Source organism: Heloderma suspectum, chromosome 11 (assembly GCF_057233095.1).
Source record: "Heloderma suspectum isolate Gila_16-S chromosome 11, 16-S_ref, whole genome shotgun sequence".
NCBI classification, from domain to species: domain Eukaryota; kingdom Metazoa; phylum Chordata; class Lepidosauria; order Squamata; family Helodermatidae; genus Heloderma; species Heloderma suspectum.
Genome location: NC_139468.1, coordinates 31,913,117 through 31,937,817, shown reverse-complemented (window position 1 = coordinate 31,937,817; position 24,701 = coordinate 31,913,117). Strand labels below are relative to the sequence as shown.

The window sequence follows — 24,701 nt, the reverse complement described above, 5'->3', positions numbered from 1 at the left end:
GCAACGGGCAGTAAGAGCTTTAAGCTGAAATATGCTGCTTTTGGCCACACCCCTATTGCCTTTGGCCCTACCCACTTTGCCTTTGGCTCCACCCACCACTGGAATACGTCCCCCAGGAGAGTCTCTGAAACTGAATTCGGCCTAAGGCTGGAAGAGGTTCCCCACCCCTGACTTAAAAGTAAAAATAAAACAGATGAGCATCTGTAATCACACATACATGCCGCCTCCGACTTTAACATGTTTTTAAAAAGAGTGAAAAGTTCCTGGGGTGAGCAGAGTCAGCTCCAGTGGGCCCCAGCATGCCCATGCTGGCCCGGGTTCCAACGCCAGGCCTGTTTGACGCTGCCCCATTATGTGCCCCTTTCTGGGTGGTCACTTGGGGCTGTGGGGCCCCTTTAATATATCGTGGCCCTAGCTATACCACAGTGTAGGAGTTCCTGGTGGGTTCCTATCCAGGCACTGACCAGTCCTAGACCAGCTTAGCTTCAGCATCACGTGCCTTCAAACCTTGCCTTGGGACCAAAGGGCTTTATTTGGGTCAGGAAGGGATGCTGATGGTCTGTCCTTGGAATTTCTTTTGGACCCTTTCCTTGTGAAATTAAAGCGTCAGCCCAAAACTGGTCTTAATAATACCCTCTTGAAGAGAGGAGCCAGTCTCAACAGCATTCTTGGATCTCTTTCAGTTGAAGATTTCATACTTTCAGATACCATCATTTCTGCTATACAGGCACCACCCACCAGCAACAAGCCAATTCCCAGCACAAGGTCCAGAGGTTGTTGTTAATGTCTAATTTATTGGGAGGGAGGTGCTCGTTAGTCCCAGACTTGCTCTGGGGATGCTTCAGAGCATATGGCGAAGGATCCTCATGAGAATTACGTCGTCTGTCTTTTATTTCGCCTTACTCATAAAGGAAGAATCAATGAAAGCCATAAACAGTGATGTCATTTCCCAGGGAGAGAGTTTTTTCTTTTTCTTTTTACAAGGAGACTTCAAAATATTATTTGCACGCAGCTTGAACTGATTTCAAGATGAAGTTTTGCTCAAGTGCCCTCAACTTGCCATTTAAGCAGGCATCAGCTGTAGCATCCTGATCCAAAACATGGACATCCTGCATAAGGCCAAGAAAGCAATGTTCTCAACCAAATCCTAACCCTGTTGTGTGAAAAAACTTCCTATTGAAATCAGTGGGGTTTACCATCTACATCTGGAACCCCTATGTTTGCGCTGCAACACAGAGCTCCTGAATATGGATGTCCCCATTGTAACACTGCAGGGCTCAGCTGTGAGCCTGTAAAGAAATTCTCCTAGGGAGCCTCCCCCTTTGCTGAAAGGAATGAGGATATGTGAACTAAAATTTCTGTGTGTAGATCAGAGTTTCTATGCCTACCACAGCATGTAGCACTTTTTTCAAGCATCTGCACTGGTTTCAAGCAAGTTTATGGTCTTTGAGGGACTGGCCTTGAACCTGGGGTCATCCCATGAAGCTGATTGGTGGGAGATTCGGGACAGATCAAAGGAAGGAGTTCTTCACACAGCGCATAGTTGAACTATGGAATTTGCTACCACAAGACATAGTGATGGCCACCAGTTTGGAGGGCTTTAAAAGGAGGCTGGACAAATTCCTGGAGAAGGCTATCAATGGCTACTAGTCCTGATGGCTATGTGCTACTGCCAATATCAGAGGCAGTATGCCTATGTACACCAGTTGATGGAGAACATGGGCGGGAGGGTGCTGTTGCACTCATGTCCTGCTTGTGGGTTTCCCGTGGGCAGCTGGTTGGCCACTGTGTGAACAGAATGCTGGACTAGGTGGACCCTGGGTCTGATCTCACATGACTCTTCTTAGGAACACAGGAAGTTGCCTTATACTGAGCCAGACCACTGGCCCATCTAGCCCAGTACTGTCGACACTGACTGGCAGCGGCACTCCAGGGTTTCAGGCAGGATTCTTTCCTTGCCCTACCTGGAGAAGCCAGGGATCGAACCAGGGACCTTCTGTGCGCAAAGCATGCGCTCCATCACACTGAACTACGGCCCCTCCTTCTTATGTTCTTACGACCTTTAAAGTTCTAACAGCTTTGAACTAGAGTATTTAAAGGACCACTTTCTCTGATATGAACCTGTCCTAAACTTAAAATCTGCTTCAGGGACTCTCCTCTGGGTGCCCACACAAGGAGAAATTAGGGATGTGGTGACCAGGAATGGGCCCTTCTCACTGTTAGTGCCTCATGTATGGAATACCTTCCCCCGACCAGTGTGGAAGGCACTAATGCTTTTACTCTTTCAATGGCAGGTTAAAACTGAACTACATAAACTTCTTCTTGCAGTCACTCTCAGGGTTCAGTTCTCAGAAAATTTAATATTGTTTAGTGGTTAATGTTATTGGCCATTTATGCTGGTTCACTGTCCTTCCTCTGCTTTAACATCAGATTTTCTATTTAGTTTAAGACCAGGTTTTACTGCTATCTGCCTGCTGTTCTTCTCATGGCTCTTGTTAATATTTCTATTTGTGTGTGAAAGAGACAGAGAGCCATTTGGTGGATCTAAAATAAAATAAAGTACTTTTGCTTTAATAAGTAAAACAGACGACTGGATTAGGACAAAGGCGTTTATGAGTGTGATGTAGTGAGCAGTATTGGACTATCTCTTGTGTCTGAACGACTAATCTTTCTGAGTAGAAAACAGACCTCTTTCTGGTGACCTCCGAATGACGACAATGATGTGTATTGTTTTCCTCGGGTTTTCTGAGGAGAAATCCCATGATGTTTATGGGGCATTTAGGTACTGTAATGATCACCGGCTGGCCGGTAACATTTAGAAGCCCTTATTGCTTGGAGCTTTGGCCCTAATCCCAGAGCTCAGCTGTGGGCAACTGCTGAATGAAAGCCAGGAACCAAGAGCTCAGAATCACAAACCAGTGTCAGGCACAGGGAATACTGTTGTTGCTCAGCCAAAGGCCCATCCTGAACAGGAAACCTTTACAATCCTTCCTGGTCAAGACCGGATGCACGGAGTCACTCCAGGGCCTGGTAGTAGAGACGTGAAGGCCTTGGACCCAGAAAAATACTAGGTGAGGGAAAGAAAACAATTTGGGAAATTTGGGAAAAAATGTTTTTCCTGAATTCTTCTGGTCTTTCCCTGGTTTTTCCCAGGTTTTTCCCCAACCCTTCACATCTCTACTCAGAAGACCCTTTGTCCTGCAACCCTGGCAACTGAGCAGATCTGGGGGTTTCTGGCTCCAGCCCCACTGTTTGTCAACAGTCTTGATGCCACCATGCCTGACCACTTCTGAATAGAGGTTCACAACACACATAGCTGAGCTCCATGTAATAAAAGCATCTAAACTAAATGCTGATCAGATTTGCAGATGACACAAAATTGGGGGGGATAGCTAATACTTTGGAAGACAGAAACAAAATTCAAAGTGATCTTGATAGACCTGAGCGCTGGGCAAAAAACAACAGAATGACATTTAATAGGGATAAATGCCAAGTTCTGCACCTAGGAAAAAGAAACCAAATGCACAGTTACAAGATGGGGGATACGTGGTTCAACAACACTACAAACAAGAAGGATCTTGGAATTGTTGTCGATCACAAGCCGAATATGAGCCAACAACGTGATGTGGCTGCAAAAAAGGCAAATGCTCTTTTGGGCTGCATTAATAGAAGCATAGCTTCCAAATCCCGGGAAGTACTAGTTCCCCTCTACTCAGCACTGGTTAGGCCTCATCTGGAGTACTGTGTCCAGTTCTGGGCACCACATTTTAAGAAGGATGCAGACAAACTGGAGAGGGTTCAGAGGAGGGCAACAAAGATGATCAAGGGACTGGAAACAAAGCCCTGTGAAGAGAGACTGAAAGAACTGGGCATGTTTAGCCTTGAGAAGAGAAGACTGAGGGGAGATAGGATAGCGCTCTTCAAGGACTTGAAAGGCTGTCACAGAGAGGAAGGCCAGGATCTCTTCTCGATCATCCCAGAGTGCAGGACATGGAATAATGGGCTCAAGTGACAGGAAGCCAGATTCCGGCTGAACATCAGGAAAAACGTCCTCACTGTTAGAGCAAGACAACAATGGAACCAATTCCCTAAGGAGGTAGTGGGCTCTCCCACACTGGGGGCATTCAAGATGAGGCTGGACAGCCATCTGTCAGGGATGCTCTGACTTGGATTCCTGCATTGAGCAGGTGGTTGGACTCGATGGCCTTGTAGGCCCCTTCCAACCCTACTATTCTATAATTCTATGATAAACCTTGTGGGCAGCAGCAGTCACTTGCAATAAAATGTTGCGATGTTGAGATTTAAATTATATTGTGTTACTGTAATGCAATCAGACTGTTGGCTTCCTTCAAAGAATGCCTGGTTCAATAAGCAAGACAGCCATGAAAAACACAAGGTGTCCATACAGAAATCTTCCTGGATCTCAGTCAATGGCCTGTATCTATTCATGTGACAGCAAACATTTGTTCTTAAGGCTGAAGAAGCAATGTAGGCAGCACCAAGCACAGCTGCCCGTAGTTGTCCTGGTGGATTGGGCAACATCCTTCCATATCCTTATCTATATGGCTCATCACAAGTTGGTGAACTGGCTGCGGTCCAGGAGCGGAACTGGCTATCAAGGTAATCAGAGAATCTCCTGTTGAGCCACGAGGCTGAGAGCCAGTGTGGCATTTTCTGCTTGCTGGGGCTACAACCGGGGATCTAACAGCATCAGGGAGTCGCAGCTTGAATTAAGCCTAGGACATTACTCCTCAACCGTCCCACTCGACTGGGGAAAATATTGACACAGGGTACGAGCAGCGGGGGGAAGGCCGAGATGGAGGAGGAAGATCGAAAATTATGTTATCCTCACTGACTAGCTGCGGATTGGAAGATCCCAAAGCACAATAACACAGTTTTTGGATGGCTTACAAGTCAAGTTGGAGACGCATTACTGGTATTCCAGATGGAGAATGAGTCATAAAAAAACTGGTGCAGATATATCCAGGAATATAATAAATAATTAATTTAAGGAGTTGGTAGTCTGGAGGCAAACAGATACATACGTTGGGGAGAAAGGAAAGGGGCAATCAGAGGTCAGTCTGTGCCTGAGGATGTTGCTCAACCTGAACAGCCAAGTCAGAGTTAGCAGCTTTATAGGAGTAGGTGGGACCTTATTGGCCCCTTGGTATCACCTGATGGCCAGAGAGGGCGTACTGCAGCTTTCTGCAGTGGCACACTGAAGTACAGGGCTACATCCTGCCGGTACATTTCTGGGCCTGATTCAAAGTGCTGGTATTAACATTCAAAGCCCTAAATGACTTGGGCCCAGGTTATCTGAAAGATCGTCTCCTCCCATATGTACCTGCCTAGACTTTAAGATCACCTTTGGCGATCCTTCTCCAAGAGCCCCTGCCAAAGGAAGTGAGGTGGGTGACTCACCAGGAAGAGGGCCTTTTCTGCTGTGGCACCCCAGTTGTGGAATGAGCTCCCCAGAGAGGCTGGCCTGGCAAGAGGGTCTTTCTGGCGCCAGGTGAAGACCTTTTTTATTTTCCCAGGCTTTTTAGTCTTTTAGCTCTGTTGTTTTAGCCCTGTTATTCTATTTTAAATTTCGGAATTGCTGCTAGGTTTGATTGTGTTTTGCACCTTTATATTTAAGTCTTTACATTGTATATCGTATTTAATGATGCATTTTGTGATTTTAATTGTTGTGAACTGCCCAGAGAGCTTCAGCTATTGGGCAGTATAGAAATGTAATGAATAAAAATAAATAAAAATATGGAAGAAAGCAGGCCAGTGGCTCACTCCCTGGGTTGGGACTCCTGGTGCTGCACAGAGTAGCACAGCAGCTAAAAGATCGAACTGTGAAACACTCAGTCCCCTGTTCAAATCTTGCCTCGCTCACACCTGTGATATGTGGACAATAATCCCGCTTTCTTACAGAGACATAATGACTACTGAGGTAATGTACACAATGCACTTTCAATGTTCTAAGTTATACGAACGTTAATGTATACTTTTGCTGCTCTTTTCTTTTATATTGTATTTGGGTTGCTGTTGATAGATTGAAATCGTTGGTTTTAACGTTGAACTTTGATATTGTCATTTATCTTTCGGGGTGTTGTATATATTTATGCTGTAAAGCTGCCCTGGGTGCTTTGAGCGGATGAGCAGGGTACAAAGAAACAATAATTATTTCTTTAGATTGTAAGCCTGTTAGGCACGGCCTATGTTAGTACTTAGCACATGGATAGAGCAATCCTATGGCCTCTGAAGAGCATCCGAGGGATGATAGGATTTTATTTATTTATTAAATTTATTAATCGCCCATCTGGCTGGTCACCCAGCCACTCTGGGCAATGTATAACATTAAAAACAGTTCAAAACAATAACATTCAACATTAAAAACATCACATTTCTAAAATTACCCTAACCAACCCCAAATGCCTGCCTGAACAACCACGTTTTTAGTGCGTGGCAGAAGCTTATTAAAGAGGGGGCATGGCGGAGTTCCCTAGGGAGGGAGTTCCACAGAGTGGGGGCCACCACAGAGAAGGCCCTCTCCCTTGTCCTCACCAGCCTAGCTGTTCTGGCTGATGGGGCAGAGAAAAGGCCATCCGAGGCTGATCTTGTTGAGCGACCTATCTGGTGTTGCTGGAGGCGCTCCTTGAGATAGGCTGGGCCGGAACCATATAAGGTTTTAAAGGTCAAAACCAACACCTTGAATTTGGCCTGGAAAACAACTGGTAACCAGTGCAGCTCCTTCAGCACTGGAGTGATGTGATCTCGCCGGCGGCTGCCTTTAATCAGGCGAGCCGCCACGTTCTGTACCAGCTGCAGCTTCCGAACCGTCTTCAAGGGTAACCCCACATAAAGCGCATTACAGTAGTCTAAACGAGAGGAGACCAGGGCATGTACTACTGATGGGAGCAGATGGTCGGGAAGGTAGGGGCACAGCCACCGTATCAGATGGAGTTGGTACAGCGCTGTCCGGCTCACAGCTGACACCTGAGCCTCCATGGACAGCTGGGAGTCTAAGATGACCCCCAAGCTGCAGACCTGGTTTTTCAAGGATAGCCGTACCCCATTCAACACCAGGTCAACATCCCCCAGCCTCCTCTTGTCTCCCACCAAAAGTACCTTGGTCTTGTCAGGGTTCAGCTTCAGCTTATTCCTCCCCATCCAGCCACTCACCATCTCCAGACATTTGGACAGGGATTCTACGGCCAACTGATGACACTGCATCCCATACCTCCTGATGATAGCCCCCAGCAGCTTCACATAGATGTTAAATAGCATCAGGGAGAGGATGGAACACTGTGGCACCCCACAAGTGAGCAGCCATGGGTCCGAAACCTCCTCTCCCAGGGCTACCCTCTGGTACCTGCCAGAGAGGAAGGACCGGAACCACCGTAATATGGTGTCTCCAATGCCCAACCCCTCCAGGCAGTCCAGGAGGAGACCGTGGCTAACGGTATCAAAAGCCGCTGAGAGGTCGAGGAGAACAAGGAAGGAGCATTCACCCCTATCCAGAGCCCTCCTCATATCATCCACCAAGGCGACCAAGGCCGTTTCTGTCCCATGCCCAGGCCTGAAGCCCGACTGAAATGGATCTAGATAATCGGCTTCTTCCAAGTGTGCCTTCAACTGCATCGCCACCACCCACTCAATCACCTTGCCCCAAAATGGCAGATTCGAGACTGGGCGAAAGTTGTTCAGAACTTGGGGATCCAAGGAGGGCTTTTTGAAAAGCGGTCTTATCACTGCCTCTTTGAGGGCTGATGGCATCACTCCCTCCTCAAGGGAGGCGTTCACCACAGCCCTGATCCCCTCATCCAGCCTCTCTCTGCAGCTCATAATGAGCCAAGATGGGCAAGGATCAAGTAAGCAGGTGGTCAGCCTTACAGATGAAAGCAGCTTGTCCACTTCATCAGAAGAAGCAACTGGAACCGATCCCACAAAACTGGTTTGCCACAGACTGCCTCTTGCTCACTAACTATATCCACAGCTCACGGAATAACACTCCTAATCCGATCAATTTTTTCTGCAAAGTGCCTTGCCAAGGCCTCACAGGAGGCCTTAGAATGCTCCAGCGGTTCTGGAGCAACTGGACCAACCAGGCTCCTGGGACAGCACTCTGCAGACGCGACAGAGGCAGCATAATATTCCTGCTTTCACCGCCACATGATAGGCTGAAGATGCAGCTCTAGCCCATGTCTGATCGTCTTTGGAGCGAGACTTCCACCACCCGCGCTCTAGCCGTCTCACCTCCTGTTTCAGAGCTCATAACCGCGGATTGAACCATCGTGCAGTCCGAGCCCTGTTCGGGGGGGGGGGGCGTTTCGGAGCCACCTGATCTAATGCCCCAGTGATTACGGCATTCCAGCCACCCACCACGGTCTCGACCGAGTGGCCTTTGGCCTGTTCCAGAGAATCCCCAAGCACATTCAGATACATAAGACGGCTGGGGCAGAGCATTTTAATGCGTCCTCCACCCCTGCGGAGGGGTTGTGGAACCGAGAAGTCTAACGTCACCAGATAGTGATCTGACCATGACAAGGGGGGGGGGGTGGATATACCCCCGACTTCCAGATCAGAATCTGGCAGAATCCCCAGACTGGATTTTTCATATTCCCACTTGCAAAGCCATAGTCACTGCTACGACTTCGGGAAGGGGACTTAAGGATCCGATCCCTCCTCACTCCCCTTCCTCGCTGTCATGCAAAGAACTGTGGCACCTGCTTTCTGAGGTCACAAAAGCAGCCTCAGATGACCGCATAGAGGTCAAAAGTGGGCCGTTCCGGTGGGCAGGGAGGAGAGGAGAGGCCAGGATACGAAAAGGCCCTTCTAGGGGAAATCTTACAAAAAGGAGGACAGCAAGGGGAAAATCTTCTCCATGGCTCCTCCTGCCCTGGTAGCAGCAGCCCAGCTGGGCACTGGATATTCAGAAGCTTCCAAGATCGGAGGCTTCCTTCTAATGGGTGGCAGCCAGATAGGGTTGTGTCCTTAGGTGCTTTATAAATAAAATATTATCATTACAAATGAGTGTCATTCCTCCACCTCTTCAGGTTTATGTATTGTATTTGTATCTTCCTTGAAGGACCTCAGGGCAGCACACATGGTCCTCCCTTCATTTTATCCTCACAACAACCCTGTGAGGTAGGTTAGGCTGAGGGTGTGTGACTGGTCCAAGGTCAACTTTTAATGACTAATGGGACATTTGAACTCCCAGTCCTAGTCCAACAATCTAATCCAGGGGTGGACAAAAGATAGATCTGGATCTGCTTGAAGATCTCTGGGTGATTCGCAGTAGGTCAGCAAGGATTTCTGACTCCCAATCATTTAACAATCGCAGCAACAAAACAACCACAGCCCCACCAAATTATTCTACTGAAATGAAGATAGTTTCAGGTAACCAGGAGAGGATTGTTGCATGAAAGGCCTGTGAGCTCCGTTCAGTTCTGGTACTCAAAACAAATTCCTGGGCTCAAAATTCTTTCGTTTTAAGTGTATGTCTTCTGTGCCAGGCTCTACTTGGTGGATCCCTGGCCTCTAGTGAAAAACAAAGCAGAGCCCACAAGCTTATAGTCTGCCCACCACTGCTGTAATCACTACACCACACTGACTCTTCGGATCTGGCACAGCTTGCGGACGTACACTTAAGCAACATCCATGTAGGAGCACTGGCCCACAGAAATGGAGGTCCTGTTTGGCTACATCTAATAGCTCCATATTTTTCTGTTGTAACCTAACCCCACCCCAGAAGAGGAAGAAGGGAGGGATGCTGCTTGCACAAGCAGGGAACATGGATCAAGGCAAAGCTGAACCAACTTCCAGTTATCCTCAGGGTTCAGAAAAAGTTTATGCAGTTCAGTAATTAGAACCAGTTGTCAAGACGAAAGTTGCACCAAGATGTACCATCAGAAAACAAACTTGGAAAGAAAAAGAAACAATGAAAATGTTAAGGGTATAGCTCAAGGAGGAGAAGGGAGTGGGAGAGAAGATCTAGGAATGTGTCTGTCCTTGTAGCCCCACCAAGAATAAGCCCACCAGGGTAACCTAACAGTTCCATGGCTGGGTGTTTACAGATGCTAACCTGGGCCAAACCACACAAGGGAGCCTGTTAAACCCCAGTGAGGATACCATAGTTTTTCATCTCTTGCCAGGGATTTTCAAAGTCATTGGACACGGGCTTGCATTCTAAAATGCACTTGGCTTTCTTGGGGGCCCTCATCAGTTTTATTATTGACAAGTGGGGCCTGTACCATAGGCTTGCAGGACGGTGAGTTCCTGTTCAGAGTTCCAGCCACTCTGGTTTTCCATCTCTCCCCCCTTCCCCCCCCCCCACAAACCAGCCAGCATTTTGTGTCCACTGAGCATGCTCAGTCCTCCTTGGACTGTTTTGATTCCCCCCCACCCCCACCCCTGGGCTTAGAATGTTCCTCCTTCTAAAGCTTTTTTGTACTTCTGCAAATCTTGGGAGTTCCCCCAAGCTGCTGAGACCTCACCCTTGTGCGTGGATTGTGCTGTTTTGGCTATGTAAGGGCCAGCACTTGGAGAACTGAGTTCACTCTCCATATATATTACTTATAATGAGTCAAAAGTGGGCGAGCCGAGAGTGGGGTGGGGGATTTGCTGTGCTCTCTTTTTCTTTAAAAGTATTTATTGATTTTACTTATATCCTACGGGTTACATGGGGTTCCCAGTGGTCCTCCCATTCAGTTTCAGATGCTCCCCAAACTGATGGTTGGGATAGCTGGTGCAGCATAATGAAGCAGCAGCAGCAACTTCCCTTCCACCAGTGCCTGGCCTGTGCTATTGCAAGAGGGACAGGGTTGCTAGCCTACTGCTAATTCCTACTGGGCTGCCACTATTTGCTCAGCTGCCCTGGAGCCTGGGCGTAGAGGAGAAGCAGGCATATTGTAGTGGGAGGGGCAGCTTTAAGTGTGTGTGCGGGGGGGGGGGGGAGAATGATGTTCCCTCCCTCTTGCTACGCATCTGGAAAGGTTAACCTAAATTATCCACACAGCTGAGGAAAATCACAAATGCTTGACTGTTAGTGGTCATGTTGGAAACCCTCCACACTCTCTCCACTTCCTGGCAAGGGCATCTCATGCCACTGCGCTGAGGTCTAGCTGAGTGGTAGAGCACCTGGTTTGCAGACAGAAGATCCCAGCTTTGTCCCCAGGATCTCTGGGTAGGGCTAGAAAAACCGCTGCCAGAAACCTTGGACAGCCACTGCCAGACAGGGTTGACAATACTGGGCTAGATGGACCGGTGGTCTGCCTCAGTATAAGGCAGCTTCCTGTGTTCCTATGTTCCTTCTCCACAGCGTGGGAAACACTGTCTTAAGCCATTCATAGTCATAACCTGACCAGGGTTAAGGCACCCAGCCATGGTTACTACTAATCCTGATTGTGCATTATGTTAGAACCAGGCCACTTATAGAATGGAGAATGAAATTTCTGGCCTTAAGTGCTGAGTCTTTCCCTCCTCAATGCATATTAAAACATAGGTACTGTCAACACCCCACACACTTAGGCATAGGCAAAGCTGCCTATTCGAAGGGGGGAAGGGCTCAGTCTCTCTCCTTTCACAGGAGAATCTATCTGTGAGTCCACAACAAAATCTCTGGGACCGTTTGTAGAAAAATATATAACACACTTAGCTCTGCTGAGAAAGTCCTACAGATGTAGGAAAGAGAAGCTAACATTCATTAATACTCACCAAGGTTTCTTATTTGAGGTTCCAAAACAAATGTGCTGGGCAGGGACCGTTCGCCACTTCTTGCCTTCGACAACAAGAGCTTCTGCATCGACCAGACCAAATCCATACAAATGGCTAACTGAAAAGACAGGTGTCTCAGAGCCTGACTGGTTTATCAAAGAACTGTTATTGTTCACAACCTACAAAGATAGGCTTTAAATCATAAATATTAATCTATTTCGCATAGCTACCACTCCGGTTCCTATTCTTCTGATGTCATGGTCTCTCCCTGCCTTCATTTTCTCTCCCCCATGCCTCCCCTTGCTTTGTTTTACTGTGGAATTTGAGCTACCCCCCTATTTTGTAACCTTTTTTCAATATTCCCCCCATCCCCCCCCATAGTCATGCCATGTTATACTATATATATATATATATATATACACACACACACACACACACACACACACACTTTAAAATCAAGTTACTCTGTCTTTTGGTTTTCAACAGTCAAAAGGCAAAACAAAAAGTCCCTACTGGAACTGCCTCTATTGCCCCACATTTCACATTGTGCATGCACATAGAAACTCTTTTTAAAGTGACTGTTCCTCTCTTTGTTTTAAAAGAGGGGTGTGATTGCAGACAGAAAGCCATGTTTCAATGCCTAGCATCACCAGCTTAAAGGATGTCAATGACGGAAAAGATCTTGACTTTGGAGAGATGTTGCCCATGAAAGCAGATAATACTGGGCTAGATAGAACAATGCTCTGATCCAGTGTATGTCGAAATTGCCACAGGAATCAGTAGTAAAGCAAGTCAGCAAAGCAAAGAGTTTCACAGATGCAAAGTTCCCAGTGCATATTTCACCATTGCTAATTTTGGAAAGTTTTGTAAGGGCTTTTTAGAATTAACATTCCTTGTTCCAAGCTTTTCAGTTATTTTTGACACACTTGTGCCAAAGTTTTCAGCCACAGCATATTTACACCAAAAAACTTTCTGAAATCATGGGAGGGAAGAGAGGTTATCATTGATTCTCTAATGTTTTGAATGTGTCTGAAATGTAGTTGATTCAAACCAGCAGTATGAGTGTGTTAACTGTATATTTAACTGCACTGGTGGGCAGTCTTAAAAATATTTGTTCAAACACTTCTGCCTACAGGGCCAGACAAATATTATTATTTCGGGGCACTGAACTGACAGAACAGTTGATATCCTACATATCACATGCCGCTATGTCAAGAACTGGGATCGGACCATCTCTGTAGCATAACCTCCAAGTCAAACCTTGCTTTGCATCGGTAATGTTTCTTAGATAAAAGTGAAATCAACCAGTATCTGTAAAAAAAACTTTAAAAAAAAACTTTTGTGCTTTCAGTTTGACTGTAAAATTGCACGGGAAAACCAATGCTGATATTAGAATCACCAAAAACTGACATTTCAAAGATTTTTCCTTTGGTGCATGTGCATGCACGCTTGCTCACACACACACAGGCACGTCCGCGCACACACTTACTTATCCCCAATATATTACAACAAACTTCCATTTCTAGGAGAAAAATCCAGAAGCTACAGTTTATTCTTTTTCAAAAGCCACCAAAAATTTTACTGTAAGGTCACTGAAAGTAAACAGGTGAAAGAATTTAATTTTGACGAGGGTTTGTTCTGAGCCTTGACAATGTTTTGTCATATCAAGCAAAACATAACAAAAATGAGGGCCGGAATTTCTCAGATCAAGCCAGCATTCCAACTAAGTGAAAGTTAAGCCTTCTCAAAGCACTATTTTTCTTTTGCATCTTTTGCCACTGCTTGGATTTTGCCTGCTGAAATAGACAGGAACTCGTAAATACCCTTTGATAAAAAAAAGGCTTCTAAGAGGATTATCAGACCTCAGAACAGCCAGTAATCATTTTCCTTGGCAGAGCTGCAGGGCAAATAATAGAAAGAGCTATTTGAAATGGATACACAGGCTGAAGAGCTCAGAAATCTTTAATGGATATTGATTTGGACTTCTAACTTAATCCCACAAGTGTCATATGGGGAGATGCATTTCTAATAATAAGAAATCTCTGAAGAATCATACACATCTCTCACCTAGTGGTGAAATTTCCCTGTAAAAGCCAAGTTTGTAAACTCACTATAACTGCTGTGGTATGAACATTCAGGGGTCTGCTTCATCAATTGAGCAAACTTGACTGAGAATGTGTTGAAATATAGCCTTAAGACCATCAAGGCAGTCTTTGCTGCTGATCCTACGGTGCCCTTTTATTACTGGATGTATGGAGCCTATAAACCATATTAAGGATGGTTGTTTCTCCTCCTACACTATGGCACCTACACCATAGAAATGTAGAAGCTGAGCAACCAGAAAAAGAAAGCAAACAAGCAGTTCTAAAGCATGGTTTGTTTGCATTTGGAAGCTCAAAGCACAATTTTGGTTCTAAATTATGGAAGCAAACTATAGTTTGGTGTGGAGTCAGAACTGAGCCATTGTACTTATTTTCAGTCAGATGTTAATCTTCTCTTTGATATTTATACGGAAATAGATGGACACACACAGAGAGGCAGAGAATGAGAGGGAGGGAGGGAGGGAGGGTGGGGAGGATGCATTGGTCTATTTCTGGTTCATGTCAGTTTCACATGTGTTCAGTCATGAATCTGTTGGATCTCATTTTCTGTGAATATTTTCTTTAAACAAGGCAAACATTTGCACTTAAATTGTACATAATTTCCTTAAACACATTTTTATATACATTTTCACTAAAATATATTTTTATTTACACATTTTTAAACTGAGAATAGCATTGAAAAATTCAGAGAAATATGCAATCCAAAGGGTAACTGCATTCTGATCTGTGTATCAGGCAGTGAGTTGTGAATTTGGCTGGTTTGCTAATTGAATTACTATTATGCGGATTGAACAAAACTCTCCAGCATCCCTAAGATATAGATACAGACACACAAAATACAGTCAGGGCCAGAAATATTGGAACAAGGATAACTGTTTTGGCAGTTGGCCTCTGTACACCACCACATTGAAGTTGAAAGGAAACACACCCAGATGGGAGCGAAGTCAGGACTTTCAGCTGTAATTCAAGGGGTTTGACAGAAGTGGGGCACTAACCATTCAGGAAGGACAGCCAGTGGCATACACACACACCCATCATTGGTGGCTCATAAGTAATGGAACAAACCAACATCATTTCAAACTTAAGGATCGCCTTTAATACCTGGATGAAAATCCTTTGCAGTCAATGACTGCCTGACATCTGGAACCCATGGACATGACCAAAGGCTGAGTTTCCTCCCTCGAGATGCTTTGCCAGGCTTTTACTGCAGCTGCCTTCAGCTGCTGCTTGTTTGTGGGTCTTTCTGCCTTCAGTCTTGCCTTCAGTAAGTGAAAAGCATGCTCTATTGGGTGGAGATCAGGTGACTGACTTGGCCATTGAAGAACATCCCACTTATTTGCCTGAAGAAACTCTTGGGTAGCTTTTGCTGTATATTTGGGGTCATTATCCATCTGCAATATGAAGCGGCGTCCTATCAGTTTGGCAGCATTCGGCTGAATCTGAGCAGAAAGTATAGCCCTATATACTTCAGAATTCATCCTGCTGCTTTTATCAGCAGTCAGGTCATCAATAAACACCAGTGACCCAGTTCCATTGGCGGCCATACATGCCCATGCCATAACACTGCCTCCACCATGTTTGACAGATGATGTGGTATGCTTTGGATCATGAGCTGTTCCTTTCCTTCGCCATACTTTTCCCATCATTCTGGTACAAGTTAATCTTGCTTTCATCAGTCCAAAGAATCTTATTTCAGAACTGGGCAGGCTTTTTTAGGTGTTTGCTGGCAAAGACTAATCTGGCCTGTCTGTTCTTGAGCGTTACCAGTGGTTTGCACCTTGTTGTAAACCCTCTGTATTTACATTCATAAAGCTGTCTCTTGACTGTAGTTGTTGACAATGACATGCCTACCTCTGCAATAGCATTCTTGACCTGGCTAGATGTTGTGAAAGGGTTCCTCTTCACCATGAGCGGAATTCTGCGGTCATCCACTTTAGTTGTCTTCCGTGGTCTGCCAGGCCTTTTGCTGTTGCTGACCTTGCCAGTTAATTCCTTCTTTTTCAGGATGTTCCAAACTGTTGTGTTGGCCACTCCCACTGTTTTTGCTATGTCTCTGATGGGTTTATGTTGTTTCCTCAGCCTAATGATGGCCTCCTTCACTAGCATGGACACCTCTTTGGATCTCATGTTGGGAGTTCCAGTGAACAGCTACCAAATGCACATGTAACACTCATAACCACCTCTGAGCCTTTTATCTGATTGATTGGTCATGGGGTACCCAGGAAACAGGCCACACCTGGCCATGCAGCTGCTTGTCAGCCATCCGTTCCATTACTTATGAGCCACCAACGATGGGGGGGGGGTGTATGCCACTGGCTGTCCTTCCTGAATGGTTAGTGCCCCACTTTTGTCACACCCCTTGAATTACAGCTGAAAGTCCTGACTTCTGGGTGTGTTTCCTTTCGACTTCAGTGTGGTGGTGTACAGAGGCCAACTGCCAAAACAGTTATCCTTGTTCCAATATTTCTGGCCCTGACTGTATATGTGCAATGATTAATCAATTAATTGGTTAAACCTTTAATGGACTAAGAAAATGGCTCCAATTAATCAGTCAACCATTTTTTAAAAATTGTTATTAATCATGTTCTTATAAAAATACAGATGGCAAGCACCCTTTCAAAATATGCATTCCCCCTTCTCTCATGCAGAGGGAATGCCTTTAAGATGAAGCCTGCAACAACAGGTTGTGCATTATCTAAAAACCAAGAGAAGATGTTTCGTGCTCCAGAAATACCATTTTTATCCATTCGCAAATGTAAATGGTTAGATCAAATAATACGAGTTTTAATTCATACACATTTCTTTAATTGGATTCCAGTCCTAATTTGATTTAGATATAGATATTAGATATAGATAGATGAGAGACAGAGAGAGAGAGAGAGAGAGAGAGAGAGAAGACAGAGGGAAGGCATGATTATCTTTTAGCTTCCAGTGCCCATTTGCAATATGGGGACAATATTACTGAAAAAACTAAAAGGGAGAATGTCTGCAAAGCCCTTAAAATACTTAAAGCACCACTTAAACACTAATTACTAGAATATACCTTTTTGGTTAGGAAAAAGAAAAAAACAGAACATTTAAGCTGTGAATTTTCAAGACAACTCAGCGTGGCACCAAAGATTTCCATGGATTCCTATTAAGCAGTGTTCTAGCAATTAACACCACCATCTCCTCTTTCTGCTAGGCTAGGAGTTCCTCACAGACATCTCCCCATCTGTTTGGTGGAAACCCAAATCCAGTCAAATACATATTCACATTGTCTCACCTCGACGTCCGGCTCCGTTTGTTTTCCAGTCAGGGGCCATGAGGTGTACTGGTCTAGATGTTTTAACAAGCAGATGCTGTACATCGCGCCAGGTCAGCAAGGGGCTAAAGTTCATGGAAGGAAGGACAAATGAAAATATATTTATTTATTTATTTATTTATTTATTTCAGGAACCAAGTCTTGGCTATGCTGTCAGTGGGATTTTGAAATGGGCCAGCCAAAGTGAGAGACAGCAGCAGCAAAGGGAGAGACAGCAGGAGTGGGCAACTTTTATTATGTACTTCACTTCAACAGGGTGACATCCTTAGGGCAGCCTCAAAGTAATTTTAAATAAATAAATGCAGTCCATTGCACCACCTTAGGATTGTACCACAGGGATGGGGAATGTGTAGTCTTCCAGATGCTGTTGGACTGCAATTCCTATCAGCCTTAGCCAGTATAGCCAATGGTGAAGGGAGGTGAATTGCAACAACATCTGGAGAGCCACCCGTTCCCAATCCCTGCTCTACCATCTCATTCAGATCCACTTATGGGCTAGCACCACATGAGGCCCTGTAAAGCAGGTGGAACTTGAGGTATTTGTTTATGGTAGCAGATGTGTGGCACTTCTGGGGAAGGAAGAATGTAGGGGGAAATCCTACAAGTGACGGGCTGTGTGAAGATTTTAGTATACAGTTCACTTTGACCTCTCCAGAGTGACAGCAGGAAGCGTATTAGCCTCTGATAATTGGTTTGTTTTGGGGTTGTTGTTTTTGTAAAAGCCAAAAGCTTTGGAAGAATTGCAATTCCACACTATCACATTTTCCTGTGTTCCATTTGCCCTGCAGGTGTTCCTTAAGGCATCTGGAGCGTCGGTTTTATAATTGTATTAGAGCATTTAGCAATAGAAGATATCAACTCATTTTCTCTCCGTCGATAAAACAAAACATCAGAGCGCTCAGCGTCACTTAACGTGCCTGGTCCCAGGTACTTAATGGTGCGTTTTATGTCAAAGAGCTAAACAATTCCAGAATTTACAGGCCTAACCTTCTCCAGTTTATTTGTAATGAATGCTACACTTCCTTCAAACTGTGTTCACACAACATGTGTTTTAAAATAGAGCCAATCTATCTTAAAATGCAGAGGCGGGAGGGGGGGAGGGGAGACCAAAGTTGCCAACTCTCCTTGCGTTGGCGAGACATTTCCCCATCTTCAGTCACAATAATGTAACAAATTAACCGTCTCTGCCGCTGTGAGCTCACAGCAGCCAACAATATATTAGCGACGAGAGCCAAAGTCACAGCATGTGTATTAAAAGTAGTCAGCAGTCTGAGCTCAGGTTTTATTTTTTCCCCTCCCCATTCTAAAAATAAAGCAAGCTGAAAAGTCAAAGACTATCATTACACAAAAGAAAGGAGGGAGATAATTTTTAGCAAGGCTATGGAAGCTTATACCCTCTCCTCAGTGGAACGTGGGGTCAATTCATTATCACAGGGGTTTTGCGGGGTGCATCAGAAGCCTATCCGGGGGAGCGCATGTTCATCATGAGTCCCAGTATTGGGAAAAAGGCGGGATATAATATAATAAATAATAATATAAGTAAATAAATATCAGTCAGAAAGTAAATGATGGTGGACAAACTTTCTGAATGACAGCTTGATATGCTGTATCTGGCCCCAGGTATCAGGAATAGCGCCTGGTTAACACACTAAAGACTCATGATTCCAGGCTCTTCTTATGTTTTCACAGACAACTTTTAAAGGGCATTACACACATTCATGGAGGATAAGGGCACAATCTTATGCATGTTTAGACAGAAAAAAAGTCCTACAACCCCCAGCATTTCCCAGCCAGCATGGCTGGCTGGGGAATGTTGGGAGTTGTAGGACTTTATTCTGTATAAACATGCATAGGATTATGCCCTAAGGCTATTGATGGTCACCAGTCACGATAGCGATATACTATCTCCAAGATTAAAGGCGGCATATGTCCAAATGCCAGTTGCTGGGGAATAACACTGCTCTCTTGTCCTGGTTGTATGCTTTCCAGAGGCATCTGGTTGGCCACTGTGAGAAACAGGGAGCTGGATGATATAAGACTTTGGTTTAATCCAGCAAGGGTGTTCTTATGAGGCAGCTTTAAAAGAGTAGCAGCGCATGCGAACACATCTGATTAAGTGGACTCTAATCTATGAAAGCTTTCCCCACAATATATCTGTTGGTCTTTAATGTGCCACAAAGCTTCCTTCTTTTTTATTTGCTAGCCTTCTGGAATTAGTCCCTGGTAAAACGCTGCCTGTTTTTGCCTTTGGCGCAGAGGTTGACGTGCCTTTTTAAGACAGTGTTAGCGGGTACACATGTACACTAGTTTCCCTCCCCTGTGTCTCTAGAAGTTAACATTTCTGCATGGTGGCGACAGGTGCATTTCGCGTCTAATGCAAACACAAGTAGAAGCACACATGGACACAACGTACTCAGTGTTATAACTCATGTTCCTTCTACACCATCATTTATAATGCCTATTCAGAATGACAATGCTACTGATGGTGTTTGGACTACAGCTATTCCTTAATAAGTGCAACCAGATCGTGAGATCAAACATTCTATGCAATGTTCTTAACTTGGTTAAAAATGGAATTGGTTCATTTATTTATTTATTTATAATTCTACTTATTATTACATTTTTATCCCGTCTTTTTTCCTCTTGCAAGGAACCCAAGGCAACTTATATGGTACTCCTCCTCCTCTCCATTTTATCCTCACAACAACCCTGTGAGGCAGGTTGGTCTGAGAGCCTGTGACTGGCCCAAAGTCACCCAATGAGCTTCACGGCCGAGTGGGGACTAGAACCTGAATCTCCCGAGTCCCAGTCCAACACTCTAACTACTGTGCCACAGCGGCTCACGCTGTTATGGTCAGTTTACTATCACCCCCTGTTTTCAGAGCCTGGCACAAGACAAAATACTACCGTTTTAACTGTCGTAGAGTGGGTAAACAGCAATATCTTATGGGTGAGGGAGAAAACAAGTACTCAGACAGTGATCCTTGGTGTGAGAAGAGGGATATTGAAACACACAAAACTGTCCCTATTTTCATCTGTGATGTGTGGAGGAGTGAGCACTTTGTTCATCTTCTCCTACAATATGTGCCATACATTAGGTTCTAAGGCACCTAACTTAAGATGCACTCTCAGCTTGGTTAGGGCCAAAAGCAAGGCTTAAGGGGTCTCTACGGTGCCTAGTGCAAATGAGCGCTCATCACAGAGTTCCTACCCGCCCCTAATAATCCACAGTAGATAACACAGCATATATGTTGATGTGAAGAGAGTTCCCTGAAGGTAGTATAGTTGAAAACTACTGGGCTATCATGTTCCCTGCTTCATATATTCCATCCCCCACACCAGCGCCTACCCAGAAGTCAACAAAGAACCAGTGGAGGCTGGTGGCTCCGATGTCATTGGGGCAATGAATCTGCTCTGGGCTTCAGTCAGAACCAGTCAGAACTGCAAAGGAGCTATCCAAAGAGTGAAGCACCTTGGATAGCTCCTTTAGAGTTCTGACTGAAACCCAGAGCAGATTCACTGCCCCACTGACATTGGAGCCCCCGGCCCCCACTGCAAAGATCCTATACCCTTACTTTAACAATAAATTTATAAACATCCACAAAAGAAAACGGAGCTCTTACTTGGCCTCCAGTGCCAGAGCAATGATCCCTGCCACCATGGGGGCAGAAACGGAGGTCCCGGTGTGGCCATCTGTGCAACGTTTCCTCAGATCTGTGGTAACCTAATGAGAACATTGGTGCAGCTATTAGCTGTGCAGAGGAGGGTGTGTGGGGCAAGGTTCAAGACTAGTTCTGTGTAACTGAAGGTGGGCAAGGCTTTGGTAGGAAGGGATCAAGGCCCCCAGTTATTTTTACAGTTGCATTTTTTCCTTTTGTTATTTATTGTTCTTGGGGTTTCTTTTATTGTAAACTGCCCTGTGGGCATTTGCCAGTTGGGCGGTATATATATATATATTTAACGAATAAATAAATAAAATACCATTATCTAGACTAAAGCAGATTTGCATAGCTAATTCTAATTTAAGATGCACTCACAGCTTGATTAGGGCCAAAAACAAGGCTTAGGGGGTCTCTACGGTGCCCAGTGCAAATGAGTGTGCACCACAGAATGCCTACCCGCCCCCAAAAATCCACAGCAGACAACCTAGCATATACATTGATGTGAAGAAAGTACAGTTAAAAATCACTGGGCTATCATGTTCCCTTCTTCATATATTCCATCCCCGACAAATCAGATCACTGTGTATGTTTCAACAAGAACATATCCAGAAAAAAATTTTTGAGCAAAGACTGTGGAAAGGAGATAAAAGAAGATACCAGGGAAGACTGGGGGATAGAGGACAGAGGTCAAACATGATAGCTATAGGGGAAGGGGCAAAATATTGAAGCCCCATCCATTAAAATGGTGCCCAGCCCTCCTCCCCGCACACAAGCCTCTGAAATTTTACTGGGTAGCCTCTGCCCACCTAGTCAATCTTATGACCACTTGGTCATAGCCATACAGCTGTCAACATTTACTGCCCATCCACAAATGTATTATTTTTCATTATGCTTTCATACGTATCTAGCTTCAAAAAAGGCATTCTTGCTAAACATGTCAGAATGGCAGCATTATGGAGTCTAGAAGTAAAGCTAGCAACTCCACAGGCTGACGCTGGGGAACTTACTCTTCAGGCATAGAAGGGAACAGAAACATTTAGAATCAGCCCCTTTGACTGGCTGAAAATAGGAAGCCTATGGCTTGGCCAAGCTTAGTATAAATATGGAGCAGGCCCTTCTGCCTTTTCTACTTCCAGCTTCACCTCAAGTTTTGCTTCAGCCTAAGTCCTAGCTGTACCTCCAGCAAAACATCTCAGGTTTTGATTCAGGCATGGCTGTCCATAGCCCCGGCAGTCAAGTCCAATCTTCAGCATTGTTTACTCACAATTTGCCGCTCATAGAAGGCCCCGCTGCTGTAGGTTGTTGCAATTGTGGAGGCACATTCCTCCAGGTACCACGGCTTGTTCCCATTCTCAGTGGTACTGCTAACGGAAACTGTGTAGATGCTATTGGTGTATCCATCGCAAGAGCAGTGATCCCCTTCTCTGCCACCATTTCCAGAGGCCCAGACAAAAACAGAACCCCGTCCTCTACGGCCCTAAGTGTTTGTGGGGTGGGAAAAATGGATACAAAAGGTGATGCATTATTGGCCAGTGTTGACCTGTTCCAAAACATAGCACAGTTCTCTTGGTGTAGGGGCGGCCCAAGACATTTTGCTACCTGAGGCAAAGGACAAGATGGCACCCCCTCCTATTCCATGTACAAAAGCCGACTGGACTGGTAGATAGATCTGTCTTCAATGCTGATGATGGGACAATATCCCCTACTGCCACTGAAGGCTGCAGGCAAACTTAGGGGTTGCAGAGCAGGCCACATGGCCCACAGCTGTCTCCTCCAACACCTTGCTGCCACCTCCCAGCATCTGCTATCTCAGGCGACAGCTTCACTTTGCCTAATGGTAGGGCCAGCCCTGTCTTGGCGGCAGGGTTTCTGGGGCCAATCCTTCAGTGGGTAAGGGGTTCTGAGGGTTGAGGGGATGTCGTTTCTGCAGGTTAGGGCAGTGGATCCAGCATCCCACACCCAATCATTAGCCCGAACTTACCTCTACCTCAGTCCTAGAACGAAGCCCCCATTCACCAAACTCTGAGCTAGGAACACAGCATTTAGTGTGTGTCTGAACAGACCTTAGAAAAGTTACCAGCAGTTGTTTCCTACCTCCAAGACATAGGACTGACAGACATTTGAAAGTTGGGAGCTGGGGGAAAGCAGGGGTGAGGAGACATGGTTTGGAGCAGCCTTCCCCAAACTGGAGCCCTCCAGGTGTCTGGGGACTAGGGGCATTGTTAGGCCTGGGTCTATGGGCCCCCAGCCCTGATTCCATTTCCTATGGCAGCAGATCTATTCTGCAGAGCCCTAAGTGTCCATGGGTGTCAATGGGAAGTTTTTTTTCTCAGCTTAATTGCCATGCAGAGGGCAATTTTCAAGGGGGATCACAGTTGAAGAGGGAAGGGCTAAGCTTGGGAAAAGACCTTTCACCGATGCCAATGGAAAGATTGAGCTCCAAATCTTTTAAAAGCCTAGCAACACCCCTGGGACCATAACTCCAGTATCAGAGGCACTAGTTGCTGGGGAACTTGGGTAGGAGGGTAATGCTGCTGCTTGTGGGTTTCCCATGGGCAGCTGGTTGGCGACTGTAAAAACAGAAAGCTGGACTAGATGGACCCTTGGTCTGATTCAGCAGGGCTCTTCTTATGTTCCCAACTCCTGTCATCGCAAACCAGCATCTGGAGGATGCCAGGCTGGGCAAGGCTGGTTTGCAGCAGAGAGTCAACAGAGAAAGGGATAAGCATCCCCACATATCACTTCTATGCTCCAAACGGACCCCTCCTCAAGATTGCATCTCCTGAAAAGGAGTGGGGAGCATAGGAGGATGCCTGGGTCCAGTTATAAGCAGTTTGAGACATACAGGACCCCAAGTTTCCTACGCAAAATAGAGATTAAAACAAAACACCACCCCAAAAGAGGAAAGGTTGTCCACACCATGCCATGTTTCCCCACACCTTTTTAATGCCTTGTTCAAATGCTTGCTTGGCCAAAGGGCCAGGACCATCCACAGTCCGACCATCATCATCTGGACCCCAGCTTGCGCTGTAGATGTGAATGTATTCGGGTTTGGTGCCGATTGCCTTTGCTTCCACAACATCTGTCACGTCCCCATCCAACATACGAATGCCTAAAAGCACACACACCCCAATAAAAATAAAATAAATTAGAGCTGATGTCTTTTTGCTGAAAAGCTCGAGGATTGCAATCAAGGACTTTTGTTTCAGGCATGTCGGAGGCATAAAAGGCTTATTCCATCTTCAATGACTCAAAAGAACTGCAACTGCCCTAACAGTTCTGCCAGCTTGCTTGGGATGCTTTTTCCTCCTTCCCCTTTTCCCGCATTGCTGATTCAATTTCAAATGGGAAGTAGCTTTCTTGGTCCTACAGAACAAGTGACATGGGATCAAGACTGCTTTTTGTTCTGAACTGATTTCAAAACTATGGAAGCCAGCTTTTGGATTACACCGAACTCTTCTTCAAGCCTTCTCGAATGGCTATTGGAACCTTTCCATCTCTTACAGCCAAACCCTGCACTTCACCACTCCTTCCAACTGTCAGGAATGCAAGTCCAGAGGAAAGGCAGAAAGCAGGCAGGCAGCTGAGCAGGTAGGCAAAAACAGGCAACCTGAGAGAGGGACCTCAGTCTGGGCTTCCAGGACCAGCTGTGTAGAATAAGCAGGGCCACACCTCTGTCTCTCTCTCTCTCTCTCTCACACACACACACACACACACACACACTTCATAACATTCACCCTGCCAGAGAAGTTTGGTCTTCTTACATTCTTAAGTGTGCAGGGAATTTTTTTACCACAGACACTGCCTGGAAGGAACGAGAGAGGTGGGTGTGCAGGCAACTGATGCTGGGGAAATCCCCACTTGAGGATGTAAGGGGAGGGGCTGTAGGTCAGTGGGAGAACACATCTTTTGCATGCAGAAGGTCCC

At 45.6% G+C, this 24,701-nt stretch overlaps 1 protein-coding gene across 1 annotated transcript in view; it reads right to left on the bottom strand.

The window, feature by feature from the left end:
• PCSK6 (proprotein convertase subtilisin/kexin type 6) overlaps window positions 1-24,701 on the bottom strand; it is a 117,921-nt gene that overhangs the window by 39,148 nt on the left and 54,072 nt on the right. The window contains exons 7-11 of the mRNA XM_084817382.1: window positions 23,714-23,886; window positions 22,039-22,251; window positions 20,736-20,836; window positions 17,074-17,177; window positions 11,707-11,824 (exon numbers count right to left, since the gene is read on the bottom strand). Coding sequence (XP_084673508.1) covers window positions 11,707-11,824; window positions 17,074-17,177; window positions 20,736-20,836; window positions 22,039-22,251; window positions 23,714-23,886 — 709 coding nt within the window. The remainder of the gene's footprint in view (window positions 1-11,706; window positions 11,825-17,073; window positions 17,178-20,735; window positions 20,837-22,038; window positions 22,252-23,713; window positions 23,887-24,701) is intronic.